This window comes from Monosiga brevicollis, genomic scaffold, assembly GCF_000002865.3.
Source record: "Monosiga brevicollis MX1 MONBRscaffold_2 genomic scaffold, whole genome shotgun sequence".
Lineage (NCBI taxonomy): Eukaryota > Choanoflagellata > Craspedida > Salpingoecidae > Monosiga > Monosiga brevicollis.
In genome coordinates this window covers 812,385-831,639 of record NW_001865039.1, presented here as the reverse complement: position 1 = coordinate 831,639, position 19,255 = coordinate 812,385, and the positions used below count along the sequence as shown (strand labels likewise).

General features: G+C 55.2%; 8 protein-coding genes across 8 annotated transcripts in view; 5 read left to right on the top strand and 3 right to left on the bottom strand.

Moving 5' to 3' along the window:
* Positions 1-928, top strand: part of MONBRDRAFT_21995 (uncharacterized protein) — a gene marked incomplete at both ends in the record, with an annotated part of 3,530 nt that extends 2,602 nt beyond the window's left edge. The window contains one exon of the mRNA XM_001742538.1: positions 89-928. Coding sequence (XP_001742590.1) covers positions 89-928 — 840 coding nt within the window. The remainder of the gene's footprint in view (positions 1-88) is intronic.
* An 825-nt stretch (positions 929-1,753) lies between these two features.
* MONBRDRAFT_21994 (uncharacterized protein) lies at positions 1,754-2,620 on the bottom strand (the record flags this gene model as incomplete). The annotated part of the gene is made up of 1 exon (XM_001742084.1): positions 1,754-2,620. The coding sequence occupies one exon, from the start codon at positions 2,618-2,620 to the stop codon at positions 1,754-1,756; it is 867 nt and encodes a 288-aa protein (XP_001742136.1).
* A 1,866-nt stretch (positions 2,621-4,486) lies between these two features.
* On the top strand, positions 4,487-8,961 carry MONBRDRAFT_13638 (uncharacterized protein; the record flags this gene model as incomplete). Its single annotated transcript, XM_001742537.1, is given in 16 exon segments — positions 4,487-4,691; positions 4,817-4,917; positions 5,001-5,126; positions 5,235-5,339; positions 5,440-5,511; positions 5,627-5,701; positions 5,796-5,936; positions 6,034-6,193; positions 6,293-6,424; positions 6,514-6,661; positions 6,679-6,821; positions 7,229-7,467; positions 7,601-7,672; positions 7,760-7,843; positions 7,986-8,105; positions 8,242-8,961. Coding segments are annotated over 16 exon segments (2,643 nt in total), but the record flags the coding sequence as incomplete, so codon positions are not given.
* A 167-nt stretch (positions 8,962-9,128) lies between these two features.
* MONBRDRAFT_30785 (uncharacterized protein) lies at positions 9,129-9,866 on the bottom strand (the record flags this gene model as incomplete). The annotated part of the gene is made up of 1 exon (XM_001742083.1): positions 9,129-9,866. One exon carries the CDS (start codon positions 9,864-9,866, stop codon positions 9,510-9,512), a length of 357 nt encoding a protein of 118 aa, XP_001742135.1. The 3' UTR covers positions 9,129-9,509.
* A 1,113-nt stretch (positions 9,867-10,979) lies between these two features.
* MONBRDRAFT_19069 (uncharacterized protein) lies at positions 10,980-11,968 on the top strand (the record flags this gene model as incomplete). The annotated part of the gene is made up of 3 exons (XM_001742536.1): positions 10,980-11,107; positions 11,271-11,557; positions 11,694-11,968. Coding segments are annotated over exons 1-3 (648 nt in total), but the record flags the coding sequence as incomplete, so codon positions are not given.
* MONBRDRAFT_30783 (uncharacterized protein) lies at positions 11,953-13,461 on the top strand. The gene has a single exon (XM_001742535.1). It carries the CDS (start codon positions 12,015-12,017, stop codon positions 13,239-13,241), a length of 1,227 nt encoding a protein of 408 aa, XP_001742587.1. The 5' UTR covers positions 11,953-12,014; the 3' UTR covers positions 13,242-13,461.
* Positions 13,462-13,588: 127 nt separating this feature from the next.
* Positions 13,589-15,185, top strand: MONBRDRAFT_21989 (uncharacterized protein; the record flags this gene model as incomplete). The annotated part of the gene is made up of 6 exons (XM_001742534.1): positions 13,589-13,682; positions 13,787-13,941; positions 14,020-14,092; positions 14,198-14,548; positions 14,784-14,850; positions 14,879-15,185. The coding sequence occupies 6 exons, from the start codon at positions 13,589-13,591 to the stop codon at positions 15,183-15,185; spliced, it is 1,047 nt and encodes a 348-aa protein (XP_001742586.1).
* Positions 15,186-15,889: 704 nt separating this feature from the next.
* MONBRDRAFT_4878 (uncharacterized protein) lies at positions 15,890-19,185 on the bottom strand (the record flags this gene model as incomplete). Its single annotated transcript, XM_001742082.1, has 5 exons — positions 15,890-16,031; positions 16,111-16,892; positions 17,276-18,409; positions 18,677-18,801; positions 19,068-19,185. 5 exons carry the CDS (start codon positions 19,183-19,185, stop codon positions 15,890-15,892), a joined length of 2,301 nt encoding a protein of 766 aa, XP_001742134.1.
* Positions 19,186-19,255: the final 70 nt, after the last annotated feature.

Here is a 19,255-nt window from a genome sequence, read left to right as displayed (position 1 = left end):
GGGACTTTCAGGCGAACTCCTCCCCCCTTCCCCTGCCCCCATTGATCCATTCATATTCATGCTGACTGCTGCGCCCACACTTTGACAGGTCTCAGATGGCGACGCATCCACCACATCTGAGTTTATTGACATTCGTGTCGGCAAATTGCCCAAGGTCAAGCTGCGCAAGCCTGATGACGGTTATCTCTTCAAGGCCGGCGAGAAGATTAAGTTTGTGTGCCGTGGCAAGAAGGGCGGTGAGAAGATTGGCAGCAAGAAGCACAGTTGGGAAGTGGTCATGGTCCATGGTGACCACACGCACCCAGCAGCCACGGATGACGATCGCAAAGTAAAGATTTTTATTCCCGAAACTGGGCATGGCTTTAGTACCGAGGTGTACTATCGTGCGACCTGCTCTGTCAACGACAACGGCTTGGTGGCCACCAACACGCTCAATATCTACCCAGACGAGGTGGACATTACGCTAGCAACCAGTCCTCCTGGCATGGTTGTTGCACTGGATGGCGGGCCCAAGTCGACGCCCTACACGTTTGATCAGGTCAAGCTGTTCAAGCACACGTTGCTGGCCGAGCCGGCTCGGTGCTTGAACGATGTCATGTATACCTTCCAAGGCTGGGCAGATGGCGTGAATACGGCCGAGCGTAACATTGTGGTACCTGACAACGACATCACCTACACTGCTTTGTATGCAGCTGGCGAATCCTGCACCAGCGGGAAGAGCTGCATGAACACGTGCAACATTTATGTCGAGTCGGATGCCTGCCAGTGCGATGCAGCATGCTCCAGCTATGGTGATTGCTGCTACGATTATGACACGTGGTGCTCGTCAACCTCGCGTCGGCGCTCCATCAGCGCAGTGTCCATGGCCGAACGCCACGCATATGCCGGTAAGATCGAACAGCCTGTGACTGAGCGTGGGGATATCTGAGGGCACGTGGAAGCGCGTGTGCAGAGAGATCAATACCATCACAATTAGAGAAGCAATGGGATAAGCTAGACCAAGCGCAGAGCACATTAATGCAAGTGTCAAGCAGCGGCGCGCTCGAACTGAATCATGACGCCTCATTCCCTGTTCTTCTTGGGCTTGTCGGCACTTTCTTTTTCCATAGTGACGAGTAACATGACGCGTGGCCAACGCCGGGGACCAGCAAACTGATTATACACGGTGTTGTTGTTGTTTTTTGTTCATTTGTATTGAGCTATCGAGTGTGGGATGGACGCTGCCCAGATGCTCAGCCATTTATCGGGCTGAGTTTGAGTGCGCGCAATCCCATACCCTTGCTGGAGTGAAGTGTGTGTCGGTGTTTGTGAGTGAGCGAATGAAAGTTGCCCGCTTTTGTGATGATGATGGGGTCAGATCTCTGCACTGCATATGCGTGCAGTTGGCATCAAAGATGTCAAGCCTGATTTATTGTGGTGAAATTGACCATCTCTGTCTCTATCTTGTGTGCGCGCGTGCGTGTGGCACGGTATGCATCTGCTTTGTGTTTTGCTTCGGTCAGCGTCGGAGGCCTTGCATACAGCATTTCATAAAAGCAAAAACATGCAATTATAATGAAGATACTCAGGGCTGGGGATGGCAGCGCTCGCACGCAGGGGCAATGTACAGTTTGGTGTGTCATAAACAGAATGACAGTCGACAGAGAGGAAAAGGACGAATGGAAAACAAGGATCAAGGACCAACTCGGAGTCCTTCGAGCCGTTGATGCTACGAACAGGCTTGATAGCAGAGCTTGCTGCACTGCCGTCTTCTTTACTTGGGTCGGTTGGCGGAGAGACCAATGACAGGCTGGGTTGCGAGGATATCGTCCCAGTAGCCCGCGGGCATGCGCTTTTGGCCTTCTGAACTCACAACGTAAGGATGGAACTGGATGTTCTCAAAGCCGGCCTCAGCCAGCGCCTGTTGGTAGAGGGTGGTCGGGAGGAAGTAGTTGTCGATCTCGCACATTGCCTCACAAGTGGCAGAAGTGGCAAAGAAGCGGTACTTGATGACGGCACCGGGCGCCAGCGGGGCGGTGCCTCCGACTCGGACGCGATCAGCACAAGTCTTGGTGAAGCAGTACTTGCGCATCTCTGGATGATGAGCTTGGACGTCGTTGGGGTTGTTGTTGATGGTGGCAAAGCGTCCACCAGGAGGCAGGAGGCGAAAGATCATCTTGCACATGGTCAACAGGGTGTCGTAGTCAGGGGCATAGTTCAGGAGGTAGGCGGCAAAGCACATGTCAATGTGGCCAAGCTGGTCGAGGTTCAAGTCGGCGGCGTCAGCGCAGATGTATTCAATGTCCAGAGGCCGCTCTTGTTCCTCCTGGCGGGCCAGCTTGATCATATCGGGGGCGAGATCGACACCAATGACTGAGGCCACGCCCATGTTACTTTTGAGGAAGCGGGTGTAAAAGCCTTCGCCACAGGCCAGATCAAGGACACGGCAGCCAACAAGGTTGCCAAGCATGTTTTGTGCCAAGTGGCGCTCGCCGTAGAGACGCCAGGCTGCGAGCTTGGACTTTTTGTAGCCTTTGGCGGAGGCATCGCTGTACTGTTCGATGGCCACTTGGTTGGCTGCTTCATGATTGCGGGGCTTTAGGGAAGCCAGGTTGGCAGCGGCGTTGAGGACGACAGCCATGGTATGCGTTGGCGAACGGCAGGGTGGATCAAATCAGCGCTCAGTGTACGAAGAGGAAAATATCACCATTGCTACTCTTGTGCGGGCATAGTGCCAAAGCCGGGGGGGTGGGGGGGGTGCGTGGTAGCAGCTCCGCAACCCATCTCGCGGCGATGGCCACATCCGCCTGTGCCTCACGAGCAAAGCAAAGCCAAACAAACCCATCGAGATCAGATGTACATGGCAAAAGGGAGAATTTGCTCTGTCTCCCCTACCATATGGGCTTGTGTAGATGAAGGTGGGGTGGTAGGTTTGGGCAAGCGGTTAGGGCTCGAGCCGGCTTTTGGGCTGTCAACATTGAATTTACGTGTTAACATGTGGGACAACAATGCGATGGGGCTGGCCAAGGGCCTGGCTGGGTTGTGGGTCGGTAGAGCCTAGGGTGGCGTTGTGGGGGTCAAGTGACACTGTACGCTTATAGGCATACCTACGAGGCGACGTCGCCTTCGCCTGAGTGTGTTCTTGTGATGGTGGTGGTGGTTGCTGTTGGATGAGCGTGTTCAGCATTGCAAAGTCTCCCAACCAGGCTTGATCGAGCCGAGCAAGTCACGATACAAGAAAGGGGGAGACTGCTTCGGCACGGTAACACAACACACTGACCGAGGCACGGGACACGATCGCGCTGAGTAAGTCTCGTGTTGGAGCGTTTGGGGGTGGATGCTTGTGGCAAACCCACAATGGGCCTGGGTCTCATAGGTAGCTGTCGTATGGGGCAGAATCTTGGATGGCTTAATGCACACGTTCTGTGCATGTTTGTAAAAATTGATCAGTGAATCGGACAATCTAACCACATCGTATTGTGATCGTGGTAGCGTGGCCTTGCCCGCTTGCGGTGGCTTTGGTTTCTCGTGTGGTTTTGTGGACTTGGAGGTGATGACTGACATGTGAGCGAGCATGACTGGTTTGTTGTGTGCTTTCAACAGAATCGGGGGTTGCTGGGGCTCGAAATGGACTTGGACCTACATGCCGTTGGCGTTGCTTTCCAAATCACATTGTGCGAATTCGTTAACCTGTAGGTAGATGGAATCACCATCGAATCGAAATCGAATTTTGGTGCCTTTGGACACTTGTGGCTCTTCTCGCGCGTTCGCCCGCTTCCTTCTGTTTCGTCCCTGTTGGTAGCCAGCCCCTGGTGCTTCAAACGGGCCGCGCAACCTGGGACATCCCGTCTTGTACATTGAGCACTCGGGCAGAGAGACCATCACAATCCATAACGTGGCCAAGCATGGATGCATCGATGGAGCGGCGCCTCCATGCCCAACTCACGTCGCGTTGGGCGCTTTCGTGCACGTCTGCCTGAGCGTGTTGCGCGAGCGTGCGCGAGAATGTTTGGCAAGCATTTGTCAGAAAAAGATAAAAAAATTGATCCGACAAAAGTTGTCGCGAGTGTGCATTCGTCTGACAATGACGGTCAGGAGCCGTTTTGTCAGCAGAGGCGGCAGACCTCGGTCAGAGGCAGTGGCAGTGGTGTATGCCGATGCGCGGCGACGGCGGCGGCGGCAGCGGCGGATTTGAGGGTGTTCGGTGCAGCGTTTGAAAAGGATACAAGGATCAGGTGGTTGCTGGGTGGCGGGGAGGGGGCAGACCTGCCCACTAGTTCAGCAAGAGATGGCTGCTGCTGATGCAGAGGCCGGGCCGGGCCTCGAGTTGCCAAACGGTATGGGCATGCTTCGCTTTCAGCGCAAGATGTTCCGTGACCTCGCCGCTGAATGCCCAGACGGCTTGCTTGTGACTGGTAGGCCTATGCGTCCCGGCTGAAAGGCTTAAACAAGCCCCGTGCAACATCGCCTCCGCCAGCTCATCTTTTGCTCCTGTTCGAGGGCAGGTCGGGGCATGGGCCTGGAGCGAGTTCTCCTGTCTGTGCTTGCCCTCTACTGCGACCCTCGCCTGCTCGTGCTCGTTATCAACGTGAATCAAACAGAGCAGGAGCTGCTGATGGAGGATTTGACCGGAATCATGCCTCAGCATCCGCCCATGAGCATGACCAATGAGCAAACCTCCCTTGAGCGAGAGACGCTCTACCTTCGTGGAGGTACGCCTGTGCTGATGAATCTCACTGTCCCAGCCCAAGTTCTCGGCCCCCCGATTTCACCCACACCAATGTCTCTGCTTACTTGGCTTTGACGCCAATGTGCCAACCCCCTTCCCCACACCCAGGCGTTGTTTTTGTCACGTCTCGCATTCTTGTTGTCGACATGCTGACCAATCGTCTGCCGATGGACAAGGTGGCGGGTCTTGTCGTCGCCAACGCGCACTTGGTACGCCCGTGTCATGTGTCAGACACAGCGCCCAGGCCTGTCGCACCAGAAGTCTGAAAGCCTCACCACTTTGGGCCCGACAGGTGACTCCGACCACCTCTGAAGCCTTTATCTTGCGCCTCTATCGCCATGCCAACCGCGTTGGCTTCATCAAGGCCGTCACGGACAACCCATACGCCTTTGTATCTGGCTTCAACACTGTCGAACGGGTGAGATGGCCGGCACAAAACGCCATGTTCCTCGCGCTCCCCCTCCATTGGGACCAATCTTATGTCCTGTTTCATCGTCCCCGTTGGCTACCCACGTCTGAGTGTTAGGTGCTGCGGTGTCTGTGGGTGACCAAGCTGCACATCTGGCCTCGCTTCCAGCGAGACGTCATCAAAGATCTTCAAGTCCATGAGAATCGCCTGGCTGTGTTTGAAGTCAAGGTACGATGGCTTCTATTCTACATTCAGCATGCTCAACCGTCGTCCCCAAGGTTCACACCCATCACGTGGCCCACGGTGACACGACCGCCGACAGGTGCCTTTGACCAAGAACATGGCCCGCGTGCAGCAAGCTCTCGTTCGCTTGATGAGCTCGAGTTTGACTCAGGTGGGCGTGCCGCAGCACACGCACATATATCCAAAGGAAAATGGGAAAACCACACTGGGCTGTTTGGCCCATCTGCCGACTCACCGTTGATCTGTCACTTCCAAACTTGCCATAGCTCAAGAAACTGCGGCCCAGTCTAGATATGACTCACTTGACGGCCGAGTCTGGCCTTTTTCAAAACTTTTCCACGGTGCGTGAGTGTTGCGAGCGCACACCGACCCGCTCAGGCCTGCGCTCTGCGTAGCGCTCGCCGCCGTGTGCCTCATCACAATGTCCTTGAAAAGATATTGCGACGCCAGCTGGATGGCGTGTGGCACACCATCGGCAAGCAAACACGCCAACTCATCAAGGATCTGAGCACGCTCCGCGACTTGGCCGTTTTTCTCGACCAATACGACGCCGTGACCTTTTACCATTACCTGCAGGTATGGTGCAGCAAAAGTCGACAACACAGCGCGGGCTGCTTGTGCGCTACAAAACTGGAAGGAGGTGTTACCTGATGGTTTTGCCCATGACCATTAGACTTTACGTGCCAGCGAGTATGCTTTTACGCACACATCATACTGGGTTCTTCTGGATGCCACTGACGATCTCTTCGAGTTTGCCAAATGTCGTGTCTTTCCCCGGGATGCCGATGCAGCTCCCGGATCGGAAACGGAAAAGACTGACGCCACGGGTCGGGGTCCGCCTCAGTCCCACCCACCCGTAGCTTCAGAGGCACCTTCTGACACACCGGCCGCCTTGCCATCGCGCTCGGCACACGCCCTTCTGGCGGAGGGAGCACGGCGTGCGGCAAGCGGCATTGACCCAGCCGTTGATCGCATTGAGCGCAACCCCAAGTGGAGTGCCTACCAAGAGCAGATTGACATCTGGCAACGTGCCGCAGAGGTTAGCCCACCGTTGTGGCGGCCAAGTGCCAGTATCCCTCATCATATGGAAGCGCGAGGTTTGAGATTGAAAGTCTTGACGCCTGACCTCGAATCCTGCATTAGGCGAACCAAGATCAGCCGTGTTGCCGGACGCTTGTCTTGGTCCGTGATGAGCGCACGGCAAGGCAATTGCGTGCAGTCATGCATCGAGGTCAGGAGTACGTGTTGAACATGCAGCTTCGTCGCTATCGTGCTTGGCGCGTGCGCACTTCGCGTCTGAGGTATGTTGCCGCATGAGACCAAAGGCAATGTGGGTTCATCTGCGACAGGCTGATCTCCTTTACACATCATGGTTTGGCTTTCCCTCGCTTCGTGTGAGGGTGTTTAGTGCCAATGGCGTTCTTAAGCGCAACAGCACTCAAGCCTCAGGTGTGTCGCCGCGTGGGGTCTCGAGCGGTTTTGCACTGGGCCATGCGCATCTCATCCTTGTCCAATGATTGATTGGCTACTTGTTCCGCAGAGGCCGGACCCGCCTCCATGCGACAGTTGCGAAAAAGGAAGAAGCTCGAGGTCAGTTCATCGTAACAGTGCATAGAGGTTCCTTGGATTTCCTGCCGGAACCCTGTTCATTCTTCTGACTTGTCAATGTGGTTCTTCTTTTGAATGATTGCATCACGGGGGTTCTGGGCTGGATCGCATTGCAGGCGGCAGCGATCGAGGCTGATGGCGACCTTTATGGTGCGTGTGACCTCTGCCACAAGACTCGGGACCGGCCCTACAGGACCTTTTTTTTTTTTTTTTTTTTTTTTTTTTTTTCGTCTCACGACCTTCCTTTTGCCATAAAGCAGAGGCTGACGATGACTCACAAGGCGAATTGGAGGATGAAATCCGGGCAGACTACGCTTTGCCCCCGGACGAAGACCTGGCTGCCAACTTTGGCGAGTTTGGCGAAACCGGGTTCCACGTTATTATCCATGCTTACCACAGAGAAGGAGGCGTGCAGGGATCACGGTTGGCCCGGCTCTTGTTGGACCTGCAGCCGAACAACGTTCTGATCTATGATCTCAACATTGTCGTTGTGCGCGAGGTATGCACGCAGCTGCACTTTGTCTTTTCCAAGCGTGCTCGATGAGTACTCTGGAGCTCTTTTCAGGCTGATGGCACCGTCTAACACCGTGGTTTTTGTTCGGGTCTTGTCCTTCGATGGTACCCGTGTGTAGCTGGAGCTGCACGCGCACGTGGCCTCGCATCCCATCGAGGTGGCCCTGCTGACTCTGGACACTTCATTTCAGGTTGGTGCAACTGTCAGAGCCATGGCACGCACGGGCCTTTGACTCACAACTTGTTGGAACTGGCACTTGGCCTCTGCCTCTGAGTAGGAGCAACAATACTTGTCTTCGCTGCGACAGGAGAAAGAAGCCTTTACATATGTGATCAGCGCAAAACGGAGCATGGCTTTTCCTGTGGATCAGGTGTGTGCATCAGTTAATTTGGACAAAGCGTCCACCTAGTCGCCCTTGACATGGTTGTCTGTTCGACTGTCGCTTGTCTGTCCCTGCCTGCATCATGGACTGACTATTATGACGGCCGGGTGGATGCAAATAGGATGGTCGGCTTGGCCTGCGCCAAAAGGATGAACGACAGCTGGCCCTGCGGCCTGAGGATCAGAATGTCTCGACGCGGCAAGCGGGTGGCCGTCGTGCGACGGCTGGGACGCGACCCAAGGTATGCGTGGCGTTAGTGCCCTGTTTACCCGTGCGCATCTGAAAGCACTGTCAACGTTGTTTGGGCATGCCATGGGACAATACATGACTGAAACAGCGTATGTATCACACCGACGCTCATGATGCCATGTATGCAGGTGATTGTGGACATGCGCGAGTTCCGATCGTCACTGCCGTCAATCCTGCACGAGTTTGGAATTGACGTGGAGCCGGTTACCCTGCTCGTGGGCGATTACGTGCTGAGTCCCGAGATTTGTGTCGAGCGCAAGTCACTGCCCGACCTGATCGGCTCGCTGAAGTCTGGACGTTTGTACAACCAGGCGCTGCAAATGTCGCAGCACTATCCCAAACCGATCTTGCTGGTCGAGATAGACGAGAGCAAGCCCTATAGTCTGGTGGCGGCCAATGAGAGCTTGGGCTCGGACCTGGAGTTTAAAACCACGTTGGCACGGCTAGTTTTGCTGACGCTACATTTCCCCAAGCTGCGCATTTTCTGGTGCAACAGCCCCCACAGTACTGCTCAGCTGTTTTACGAGATGAAGCGGCGCGGAGCAGAGCCGGATGGAGAGCAGGCAGCGGCCATTGGCGTGGACATGGAGGATGGCCATCTCAGCGATAGCCGCTACGCCTCTGAGCCCGAAGCTGTGCTGCGATCCATGCCTGGGGTTACCCCAGCTAACGTCTATCGCATCATGTCTGGGATTGGTAGTCTACGGGAGCTGGCCACGGCATCGCAGGACCGGATCCGAGACCTCTGCGGTGGACCGACATTGGGTGACCAGCTGTATCGTTTTTTGCAGAATGAGGCGGTGGAAACCTCGGCCACGAGCTCAGCCAAAGGCGCGAGTCGCAACTGAGGCGGGATTGTATGGTGAGATGTTCAAGTCAGGTTTGATGGCACCCGGCGCTGAGCGCCAAGTTGGATAGTTAAACCCCTTTGACGAATTGACATGTGGGGCCATGTACAATGGATAGACAGCAAAAAAAAATTGGGCTGGTCAATCAGAGAGAGGCACGGTCAAACGAATGTCTTGCATCGATTGCACGGCAATTCGTGAAGCGCACTCGAAGCATGGTTCACCTCACCCAGTCAAACACTGCGGGTGCATGGAGCGAGGAGCAATGCCGGGATTGGTGGCAATAGAAGCCACATTAGTTTGGGGAAGGGTCAGGGAGCATGCACAACGGTGCTTTTTCTTCACATGTCTCAGCAAGCGTTTGAGGAAACGAGGGTGAACGCTGTTCGCGCCCAACAAGGAGGATGAAAGAGGAAATCGTTGGTGCTAGGGTTAGCTATAAGTGCGAGCGCAAGCCCGAGCCATGGCAAAGACCATGATGTCGGCGGTACGGCTATCGCTTGACCTGGCCTTTCAAGGCCTGGCATCTCGCCTCACAACTCACACCACTACTGTTGCTGGGTAGGTGTGGTTTGGGAGATGATACGCTCGGCCGATTGCATGAGCTGTTCTTCGGTGAAGCCGCGCACAACGCCGTCATCACCGACAAGCGGAGCACCTGGGATTCGCGAGGCCGCGGCGTCAAAGACAACGGGACGCACGTCGACAAGGTGCAGCACCTTGGCGAGCTGGCCATTGACGGCTGAGGTATTCTTGTGGATGACCGTCTGGTTGCGGCGATGTAGACCAAGAGCCTTCAGGGTGTTGCGGATGGATTCGGGATTGCGAATTGGGCTGCGCACGAGCCGCACGAGATGCAGCTTATGCGGCGCCGCCGCTGCGGCCTTGACTGCGACCGACGCCATCTTGTTCTGTTGAAATGAAAAGAAAAAAAAAAAAAAAAAGACGGTCGAGCGTGTACGACACAACTATACTTTAAAACAGATGTTGTCAACCCCGTCGTTGATGTCAGCCGTTTCAAAAAAGGGGGGTCACTTTGTAGGAGCTTATAGCACATAATGTGTGGAAAGCAATGTCAGAGAAAGTGCTGTCTTGTTGTTGTGTTCTCTTTTGTTGATGTTTTGCTGGATGTTGTGTTGCAGCTTACGGGCTTGCTGCCTGACTTGGCTCTTTGATCTGCACCACCTGCACAACGTGCCCCCTTCTTGTGTGCTGCACTCGCCTTGGCCCCCTAGAGCACACACGTCACTGGGTGGCTGTTTTCCCTCGCGTCCGCGCGCCACTTGCTGCAGTTTTTCGTTCGCGATCCCTTCCTCCAGGTATGCATTAAAATGACCGGTGCCCTAAGCTGCTTTCTGCTGTCCATCATGGCTGGCGACTGCTTGTGATTTGCATTCAATGTGCTGGGTCTGCTGTTTCCCCGCCATCTCTCTCTTTCTCTCTCTCTCTCTCTCTCTCTCTCTCTCTCTCTCTCTCTCTCTCTCTCTCTCTCTCTCTCTCTCTCTCTCTCTCGTGATCCGCCGCCAGTGACTGTGTAGCGATCTCTCGTGTTGTCGTCTTCTGGCACAGCGTAAATTGCGCGCGTTGAAGTGAGGGAACGGCTGAGTGCGCAAAGGCGAGCTACTCGTCTGGGTCAGGTGTGTGCAGATTCATGCCATGCACATGCACATGCCGTGACATCAAGCCGCTGATTTTGATCACTTGCCTTTCTGCCTGATTCGCCACAGTCACTCCGAGCTGTTCAAATTCTCTTTTTTCTTTCTGGTTGTGAGAGAGAGAGAGAGAGAGAGAGAGAGAGAGAGAGAGTGTGTGTGTGTGTGTGTGTGTGTGCTTCTTGCTCTGTTCTTTCTCTCTCTCTCTTTGTTTGCTCTGTTTCTGTCTCTCTCTTGTTCTCTTTTGTTTTGTTCTCTTGTGCTGTTAGCTCTCTGTGTTGTTGCATCAGGGCTTGTTTGTCTGTCTGTGTTTGTTTGTCTGTCTGTGCAGTTTTGTGGCGAGCTCCTTTGGAGCCTTGGTTTCGAGTTGCAAGGCACTCATCGCACTTCATTCTCACAGTCCATCATGGGTGGCACCTGCAGCAGTTCGGCCAATGTCAAGGTGGGCAGTGGCCTGCAAGCTTCTCAAGTGGAGAGCATCATCTTCGTGCTTGGTGCGCCCTCGCCCGCTACCCACTGCCAGCTGCCTTGACAACCAAACATGCCCAACAGCCCTCGGTCGCGAGTTGTTGCGACAACCCCTGCTACAACCTCTGCTACAACCTCTGCTACAACCTCTGTGTCAGCCTCATCAACCCTGTGTGCGCTCCTTGGTAGGCGGTCCGGGCAGCGGCAAAGGCACACAGTGTGCCCGCATTTGCGAAAACTTTGGCTACACCTCCCTCTCCACGGGGGATCTTTTCCGCAACGAGGTCAAGCAAGACTCGGATCGAGCCAAGGAAGTGCAACGGCTCATGTCCGAGGGCAAGCTGATCCCTATCGACATTACCTTGGAAATCCTTGCCGACGCCGTTCAATCCACGCTCGCTACCGGTGGTCCCGTCAAGCTTCTGCTCGACGGCTTTCCTCGTGAGCTTGATCAAGTTCACGCCTTTCAGAAAAAGGCATGCTGCCTCGCATCAATTCTGCCTTGTTGCCCCACTGCCGCCTCATCATGGCGTGGCTGGCCGTATTTCCCGTTCTTGTTCGGCCCATTGTCTCACTCCCCGCCACCTACCCCCCGCTCGCTGTGCTTAACAGTTTGGTCGCGGTTGCGACTTTGCCTTGTACTTTGAGGCCGACGATCAGACGCTGGTCGCCCGTTGTTTGGAACGCGGTAAGACGTCGGGCCGCAGCGACGACAACGAGGAATCCCTCAAGGGTCGCATCGAAACCTACCACTCCAAGTCCCGCCCCGTCGTTGAGCACTTCCGCGCTGCCGACAAGCTCAAGACCGTCAACGCCGGTCAAGACATTGCCGACGTCTGGAAGGACGTACAAGCCATTTTTAAGTCCCCAACCCCGACCGAGGTCTCCTCCGCCCCAGCAGTAGAAGGAGCAGCGGACGCATCGACGGGCAAGATGACCGACGCCAAACCTGCCGAAGGCATCACCATCACCGTTTGTGGTGGTGGCAACGCGGCTCACATTGCTGCCGGCATGTTTGCCAAGAATGGCGCCAACGTCAACCTCTTTTTCTCCTTCGAGGACGAGGCCAAGCGCTTCAAGGAGGCCTGTGATAAGGCTGGTGGCGTCACCGTAACGACAAAGACCACCTCCTACACGGGCCAACCCAAGGTCATTACGGCAGACCCCAAGACGGCCATTGAAGGAGCCGATCTCATCCTTCTTATCGTCCCGGCCTTTGCTCATGAGCCGATTCTCAAGCAGATTGCTCCTTTTCTGAAGAAGGGGGCCTTTGTGGGTGCCATTCCAGGCCCCGGCGCCTTTGATCTCATTGCCATCAATGTACTGGGCGACCTCATCAAAGAGCGGGACATTACCTTGTTTGCTGGCACCTCCCTACCGTGGGCTTGTCGCTTTGACGAGTATGGTTGCAAAGCCTCGCTCCTTGGTGAGAAGAAACGCGTTGACATCAACGCGCGCCCCAACGAGCCCGAACGCAACGCTCTCCTTGGCGACAAGATGTCGCGGCTGCACGACCTGACGGACTTTCAGTGCAAGGGCAACATGCTCACCTCGGCTCTTTGGCCAACCAATTGCATCATCCACACGGGTATCTCCTACGGCATCTGGCATGACTGGGACGGCGAACCGGTGGCCGAAGCCCCATTGTTTTACCAAAACTGCAACGACTTTACGGGTTCGGTGCTCGATGGCCTCTCCAACGAGATTGGTCAAGCCGTAGAGGTCCTCAAGAAAGCCGGTGCCGACCTCGCTGGCTGGCAGCCCATTGATGTGTATCTCCTCGATGTTTACGGTGATGTCATCTCTGACCACAGCAGCACAGCACAGATCTTCGCCACCAATGACGCCTTCCGTGGGCTCAAGGCCCCGGTCACGGAGGTGGAAGGCGGCAAGTTTGTGCCCAACTTTCGCACCCGCTACCTCACCGAAGACTTGCCTCACGGTCTCGCCGTACTCCGCGGTGTTGCCGAGATTTGCGGGGTCGAGACACCCATGATGGACAAGGTCCTGCTGTGGGCCCAGCCCAAGATTGAGAAGGAGTACCTGGTTGATGGCAAGATCCAGGGCAAGGATATTGCTCAGAGTGGTTGCCCGCAGCGATTTGGTATTACCACCCCCGAGCAGCTCGTAAATGGCGACATTCCCAACAGTGCCAATTGAGCATGCCGATGTCCTCCGGAGATGCCGTAGCAGAATAGGATCCGGCTCTGAATTTTGATAATTTTGTGATTTCTTTCCTTCTTCTTTGTTTGCATAAAATTTTACCGTCTTTGCTGTCTTTGAACCTATAGCGTCGCCACCCTGTTGTCTCATGCGATGTGCATCCCAAAGCTGTTGTACACCATTGTCACAACGCCGTGTTTAAATCGAGACTTGGCTGATTTGTCAGCATTGTTTTCCCGCCTTTTTTTAAAAAGTCGAGTTGATGCATTCTTCGGTTTGTGTCATTTCCCTTTTTTTTCTCCTTTTTTTGAATCGGCAGCTGGGTATTCGGATAAACAGCAACGATGATTTCTGCCTTCTTCTCCTCGTTTCGCGAGTTTGCCATCGAACTCGAACGAGACAGCTGTACTCTGCGCCAACGGGCCCAAGCGCCGCCAGGTTGGTCAATCTATCGTCAATATATCTGTCTTGTATCGCTGCCCGCGCCCTCGCGGCTGAATAACAAGGCTCATGTTCCCCTCCGGACGTGCGCCACCATCTAGACGACGCAAAGCATTATACCGATGCCAAAGCCATGCTCGTTGAGATGCAAGAAGACATTGAGAACGTTCACCATGCCCTACACGAGCTGCAGCAGGAGCCCTGCTATGATTACACCATGGCAGACCTTGTTGCCCTGTGCTCGCAGATCCATGAGGTGCGATGATACTCCTGCGGCATAAGCTCTTCTTTTCCGGGGCTCACACTCTGCTTTGCGGCACTTAAATGCATTTAGGCTACCGCCTCGCGCCTGGGCGCTGTTGAGGACGAATTGGAGCAATATGGCTACGTTCGCCCGGCAGAGTGCGGTAAGAGTGGTGTCCTATCCAGCGCCCATGTGCTGACAAGCGCTTAGCACGATGCCCCTTTTACCTCAAACCATGTTTCCCACACACCTGGGCGTGTTTGCTTAGATCTTGTCGAGGACACTTCTTCCGAGCGCGCCCACGAGGCCCCAGCGGCAGACGAAAGCGGGTTGAACTCCACCTTTACGCATGATGACGATGAAGCTGGAGAGTCCGCTCTGCCAACTCCCGCATCGCCCGTTGCCCCACGCACTCCTAGTGGGGCGGGGACGAGCACTGGCGCTTTGTGCTCTGCGCCTATCACGCCAGCACGGCGCTTCATGGCAGCAGAAAAGCCGGCCGTGGCTTCCCCCCGCACACCGTGCCTTGAAGACATGGGCTTGTCGTCAGTGACACTCGATGTCCTCAAACACCATGGCACCGGCACTAGCTTGCTGCGCCCTGCTTTTGATGCCGAAGGTGAGTTGTGAGTTGTGAGATTTTTTTATGATTTTTAACATGAGCATCGGAAACTAGGAACTCAAATAACTTTTTGCCTTTTGAAACTCCTGACCTGGACTTTCCTCTACTAGAACCAGAGCTCCCCTCAATCTCGGTACCAGGTCTGGACCCGAGCTTGTCCGCACCCTCTGTGCCAGCATTGGGTACAAACGATGAAGATCTTGACCTTGACCTTGACCTTTCTCGTTTCCAGTAAGGGTATCGCTGCCGCTTCTCTTCCGCCCGGGAGAACTACTGCCAGGATGGCCCATTGATGCAAAGTATAATTGCTGTGAACCACCCGCGTAGATTCCAAAGCGAGGAGGTTCGAGAGCTGGGGGCCAGTCTGCCTCGAGGAGTTTCTTTCGGGGGCAAACATCTGGAACCAGTGGCGGAGCCCATGGTAAGGGAGCCCCGTCCGGCAGCAAGCACGACAGTCTCGCACAGCAATGGCATGAACATTTCCGTGGCCGAGTATCAGACCTTGGCCCCATCGACTCGGGACTGCATCGATTTGGACACGCTCAACACCCAGCTTCGCAAGTTGTATCTCATCTACCAGACAGCACTGGCGGACATGGAAGAGCCTTTCTTTACTATCAAATCTTTAGGGTAAGTAATGTGCCTAACAGCTTCCCCCAAGCTAAAAAAAGTTGTCATTTGCGTTCTGAAGTCGTCAGTATCAACATTTGCCCGATCCATCTCCTTCATCTAGACACGAGACCTCAATCGGACGCAAGGCTGCCCCGCTCCTGCTGGCACTCCACAAGCTCGGCCGTCTCCACATCAATGTCAGTCTGTCGAACAGCTTCTCGATACTGTCTGCTCTCGCTCGTTTTTTATTTTTTTCCTTGTATTCTTGAGTATTTATTATTGTCACGGGAGAGGGGGAAGGGGGACTCATGCGCGAAGTCGCAAAATATACTCACCACGACGACTTGCCGCCACTGGTTCTTCTTGCCTGTTGGCTACCTGTAGGCCGAGAGTGAAGATGCCATCCGCGACCCCACACAACCCACGCCCCGCCCCGAAGACATCATGTACACGTTCTCTCCTCGCGGCTCTTTTCACTATGCTTAATTGGGCTGATTTGAAGTTGGCTCTTGGCTAGGCCTCAAGACCCATGTGCCCGGCCAAGTGTGGTCAACACCGTTTGGCCCCTTTGTGAACATTTGCGCACGTCTTGACACGCCAGACCTCAATTGAGACAGATAATGCCCTGTATACATGTTATTCGTGACTCCAAGCCCCTCCCTCTGACGACCAGGGGCCGCAAATTAAGTTAACAACACAACTCTCCTACAATCCAGCTGGACAATCTCAGACAACATCCCACGACAACTCGGTTGTTCGCATTTGCATCTGAGCCTCACGAGCCTCTTGCAAAAGCCGGCGATTCTTGTAGATCAGCTCGCGGTGGGCTTGTTCTGACAGTGGTTCGCCATGCGCCTCAGTCTCAGCTCTACGCATGATCAATCAAAAGCAGCTATCAGCATCAAGCGGGCCCCCGACAAAAAGAAAGGGCGTGAGGTAAAACTTACCGCAGCTGCACAGGATGGCCTTGTCGCTTGAGCAGGGCAAAAACCTGCTGTAGATTGCCGCCAAGACTTTGAGACGGCGCTGTTGATGTGCCCGCAACAAAGGGAACGCCGTTGAAAGGCAGGTCAACTTGAACATGGGCCAAGCCATCCGTGGCCAACCCACGCGAGGCCCGATCTGCGCGCCCAGCCAACACGTGTGATGTCCAAGCCTTGGTTGGAGCTAAGTACCGAGGCTGGGGCATGGCAGAACCAGCACCGTTGGATAAGCCTCGAGCACCCTTGACCTTCCTCTCAGTGGTCCGAGGTTGAGGCACCGGACCTCGCCCAATCCGCTGTCCCTGTCTCTGCTCCTTAAAAGCAACACGGTTCCGATTGGGAGTGCTTCGGTTGGGTCGAGGATGCTGGGATGTCTCTGACATGGACACGGCTTTGGGTGGGGCGATGGGTGAGGGCGAGGGATGGTGCTCCTCTTGGCCTGCCGCCAACGTCTCCTGGTCTACAGACATTGCGTCAGCTGTGTCGGTGCCTCGAGAACAGCAGGCGTGGCGAGGCGCCGATGTATTGCTACCGACATGAGACATGACGGTGGACTTGGCATTCCGATCAGCGTGTCGCCCCGAAGCATCGGCCGAGGCACGACGACTTGACTGAAAACGGGCCGCTTGGTCCTGGGCGCGAGCCAGTGCGGCTGTCTGAGCTTGTTGGTCAGCAACGGTCACAGACAGTGATTCATAGCGCTCATGCAGCCTCCGAAGCTCCCCTTGAAGCGCTCTAACGTCGGCCTAATGGGAGTTCAAAACAAGCACAGGGACAATCAAGGAAAAAAAAGAATTGTCGGGGAGCACCTGCAACCGGAAGGAAGGGTGCCTCGACTGAACAAGCCCTTAGTGCGTCCAGTAAGGCCGGACTGGCCAATGCTGTGTTTACAGACCTGCGTCAAATTGTGTTGCGTATCAATCGACTTGGTAAAACTCTCCAGCGTAGAAATACGTTCCTGTGATGCAAAGGTTTTGTAGAATGAGCTACCCTTCTCGTAACTAGATCATCGTTCCAAATCAGGACTAGTAGTCAAAAAGGCTGGTTTGCTCTGGCCATTGCCTTTTGAATGCGCTGGCTTGCAAGGGCAACGGTGTCTTTGCCCCATCCAGATGCCGTGAGTACATACCGCGAGAGCTTGCAACTCCTGCACGGACACGCGTAAGTCCGATGGGTTGGAGCTGGTCGCGCCTGCAGGCCCCTGTTTCGCCGGTGCCTTGGGCTTGGCATCGCTCGATCTTAGTGGCTGTGACCTCGATGCAGGGTCCTCAAGATCTGCAGGTGCTTCGCTCGCCCCCATGAGGCTGTCCATCGATAAGGCATCATTGTCCCGCACCTTCGCGCGAGCATCTAGTCCAGTGGTCCCAGTCACCGCTGTTTGTGTGCCCGTGGCATGGGAATGAAGACGAGCCGATGCTTCAGGCACGTCGAGCGACGCCTCTGCCGAAGGCAATGATTGCCGAGCTAATGGGCGGGGCCCTGTCGGGCCCGGGTTGTTGCTGGTAGGAGCGGCCTCGCCTTGCATCGATTCCGAGCCTGCATGAGCACTCGAGGAGGAAGTGGTCTCAGCAGAGATGAAGGCAGTGGACTGGGTTGCTGCGGGAAGCACAGTTGTGCCAGAGATGGGCGCAGCAACAGGGGAAGTAGCCATGTCGCAAAAACTGGCTGGCCGCCCTTTGGGCGCGACACGAGGGCGAGGCGGCTGCTTGTGCGAAGCCGTTGCCGGCGCAGTCGATGGGGATATAGATTCATCAACAGCTGCTACATCCGGCTCGAGCGCATTCACTTGCAGCTCTCCCTGGTCAGACCAGGTGACAAGGGGATTCGAGTCGGCGACTGAATCCGAGGTATAGGTCGAGTTGGAGTGGGCCATGCGCACGTGGCTAGCGGCCGTGGTGGGGGCTTGGGGCACGTGAGATGAGATGGGATTCACCACGGAATGCCCATGCTCTTCCAGCACAAAGTGTGACCCATTCCATACCACGCGTGGCACGCCATCACTCGTTCGCGACGCCGCAGCGAAGTGAGACGGTTGCCCACCGGGAGCGCCGCGCCTAGTGGCGTCTTGGTGGCTCTGAGATTTCGGTGCCGTCGCTGCCTGGTGCAGATCGGCGCTGTGCTGAGTGCCAAAATGCTGATGCAAATAAGCATCCAACTGAGCAAGGCTGGAGTCAGCGGCTTGGGTCGCGGATTGTGGGTCAGATGGTGGTGGCGCTGCAGGTGCTGGCGGCGGTGCTTGTGAGCGCATGTCTCGCCGGATGTCCTGCCAATTGAATTTGATGGAGCAAAGAGCCATCGAGGAGAAAGTGAGATGAAGTATTTCGCACTCCTTTTTAAGCGAGGAAGAGAGGGGCGGAGTCAGTGTCTCGCCGGCGTATGAGGTATGCTGACCTGAAGTTCAGCCTTCAGGCGCTGGGACTTGTCCTCCTATGGGTTCCATCGACAACCATGCACCGACAGCACAATCGGATTATTGAGCCGATGCGATACCAACACAATAAATAAGTTCACACGGCCCAAATCCACGTACAGCGGCAGTGAGGCTAGCCTGCAGTCGCTCGATCATGGCCAGTTCGGCAGCTTCCGCGGCACGGTGGGTTGCCGTGTACTGGGTCTGATATCCACCAGCCTCACGCTGAAGTCGATCGTAGCTCGCTAAAGGATAAAAGGCAATTGAATTGAATGATCGATGATAGAGAATAGCCAATCGCAGATTGAGCTTGGCAGATCATAGCCATGCCAGGTGCACCAACCCTGAGCAGCATCACGCTCTTGCTTCAGCACGTCGTACTGGTGCTGTAGCTGACGCAGCGCTCGGACCACCTCTATCGTACCATGCCCGGTGACCAGTAAGAAGACAAGATGGCTCAAAGAATGAGACAACCAACCAGACAGTTCGGGCTCACAGCAAAGAGACCTACCACTAGTCTGACTCTCGGGAAATGGATAGGTGTAGATGGAGGGAGTCTGGGTCACGTCTGCATGGCGAGGAATGTTTGCAAAAGGCAGGCCTCGCATCACGGGCGAATTGGTTGCCATGATGCTCGGGCCGTTTTCTTACAGAACCCAAATCCCTCAGGCAGACAGCCCATACAATATCCACACTTTT

What these genes read in the sequence shown, in the direction of transcription:
- MONBRDRAFT_30783 (XM_001742535.1), top strand. Translation starts at nt 12,015, where the DNA reads ATGACCGACGCCAAACCTGCCGAAGGCATCACCATCACCGTTTGTGGT.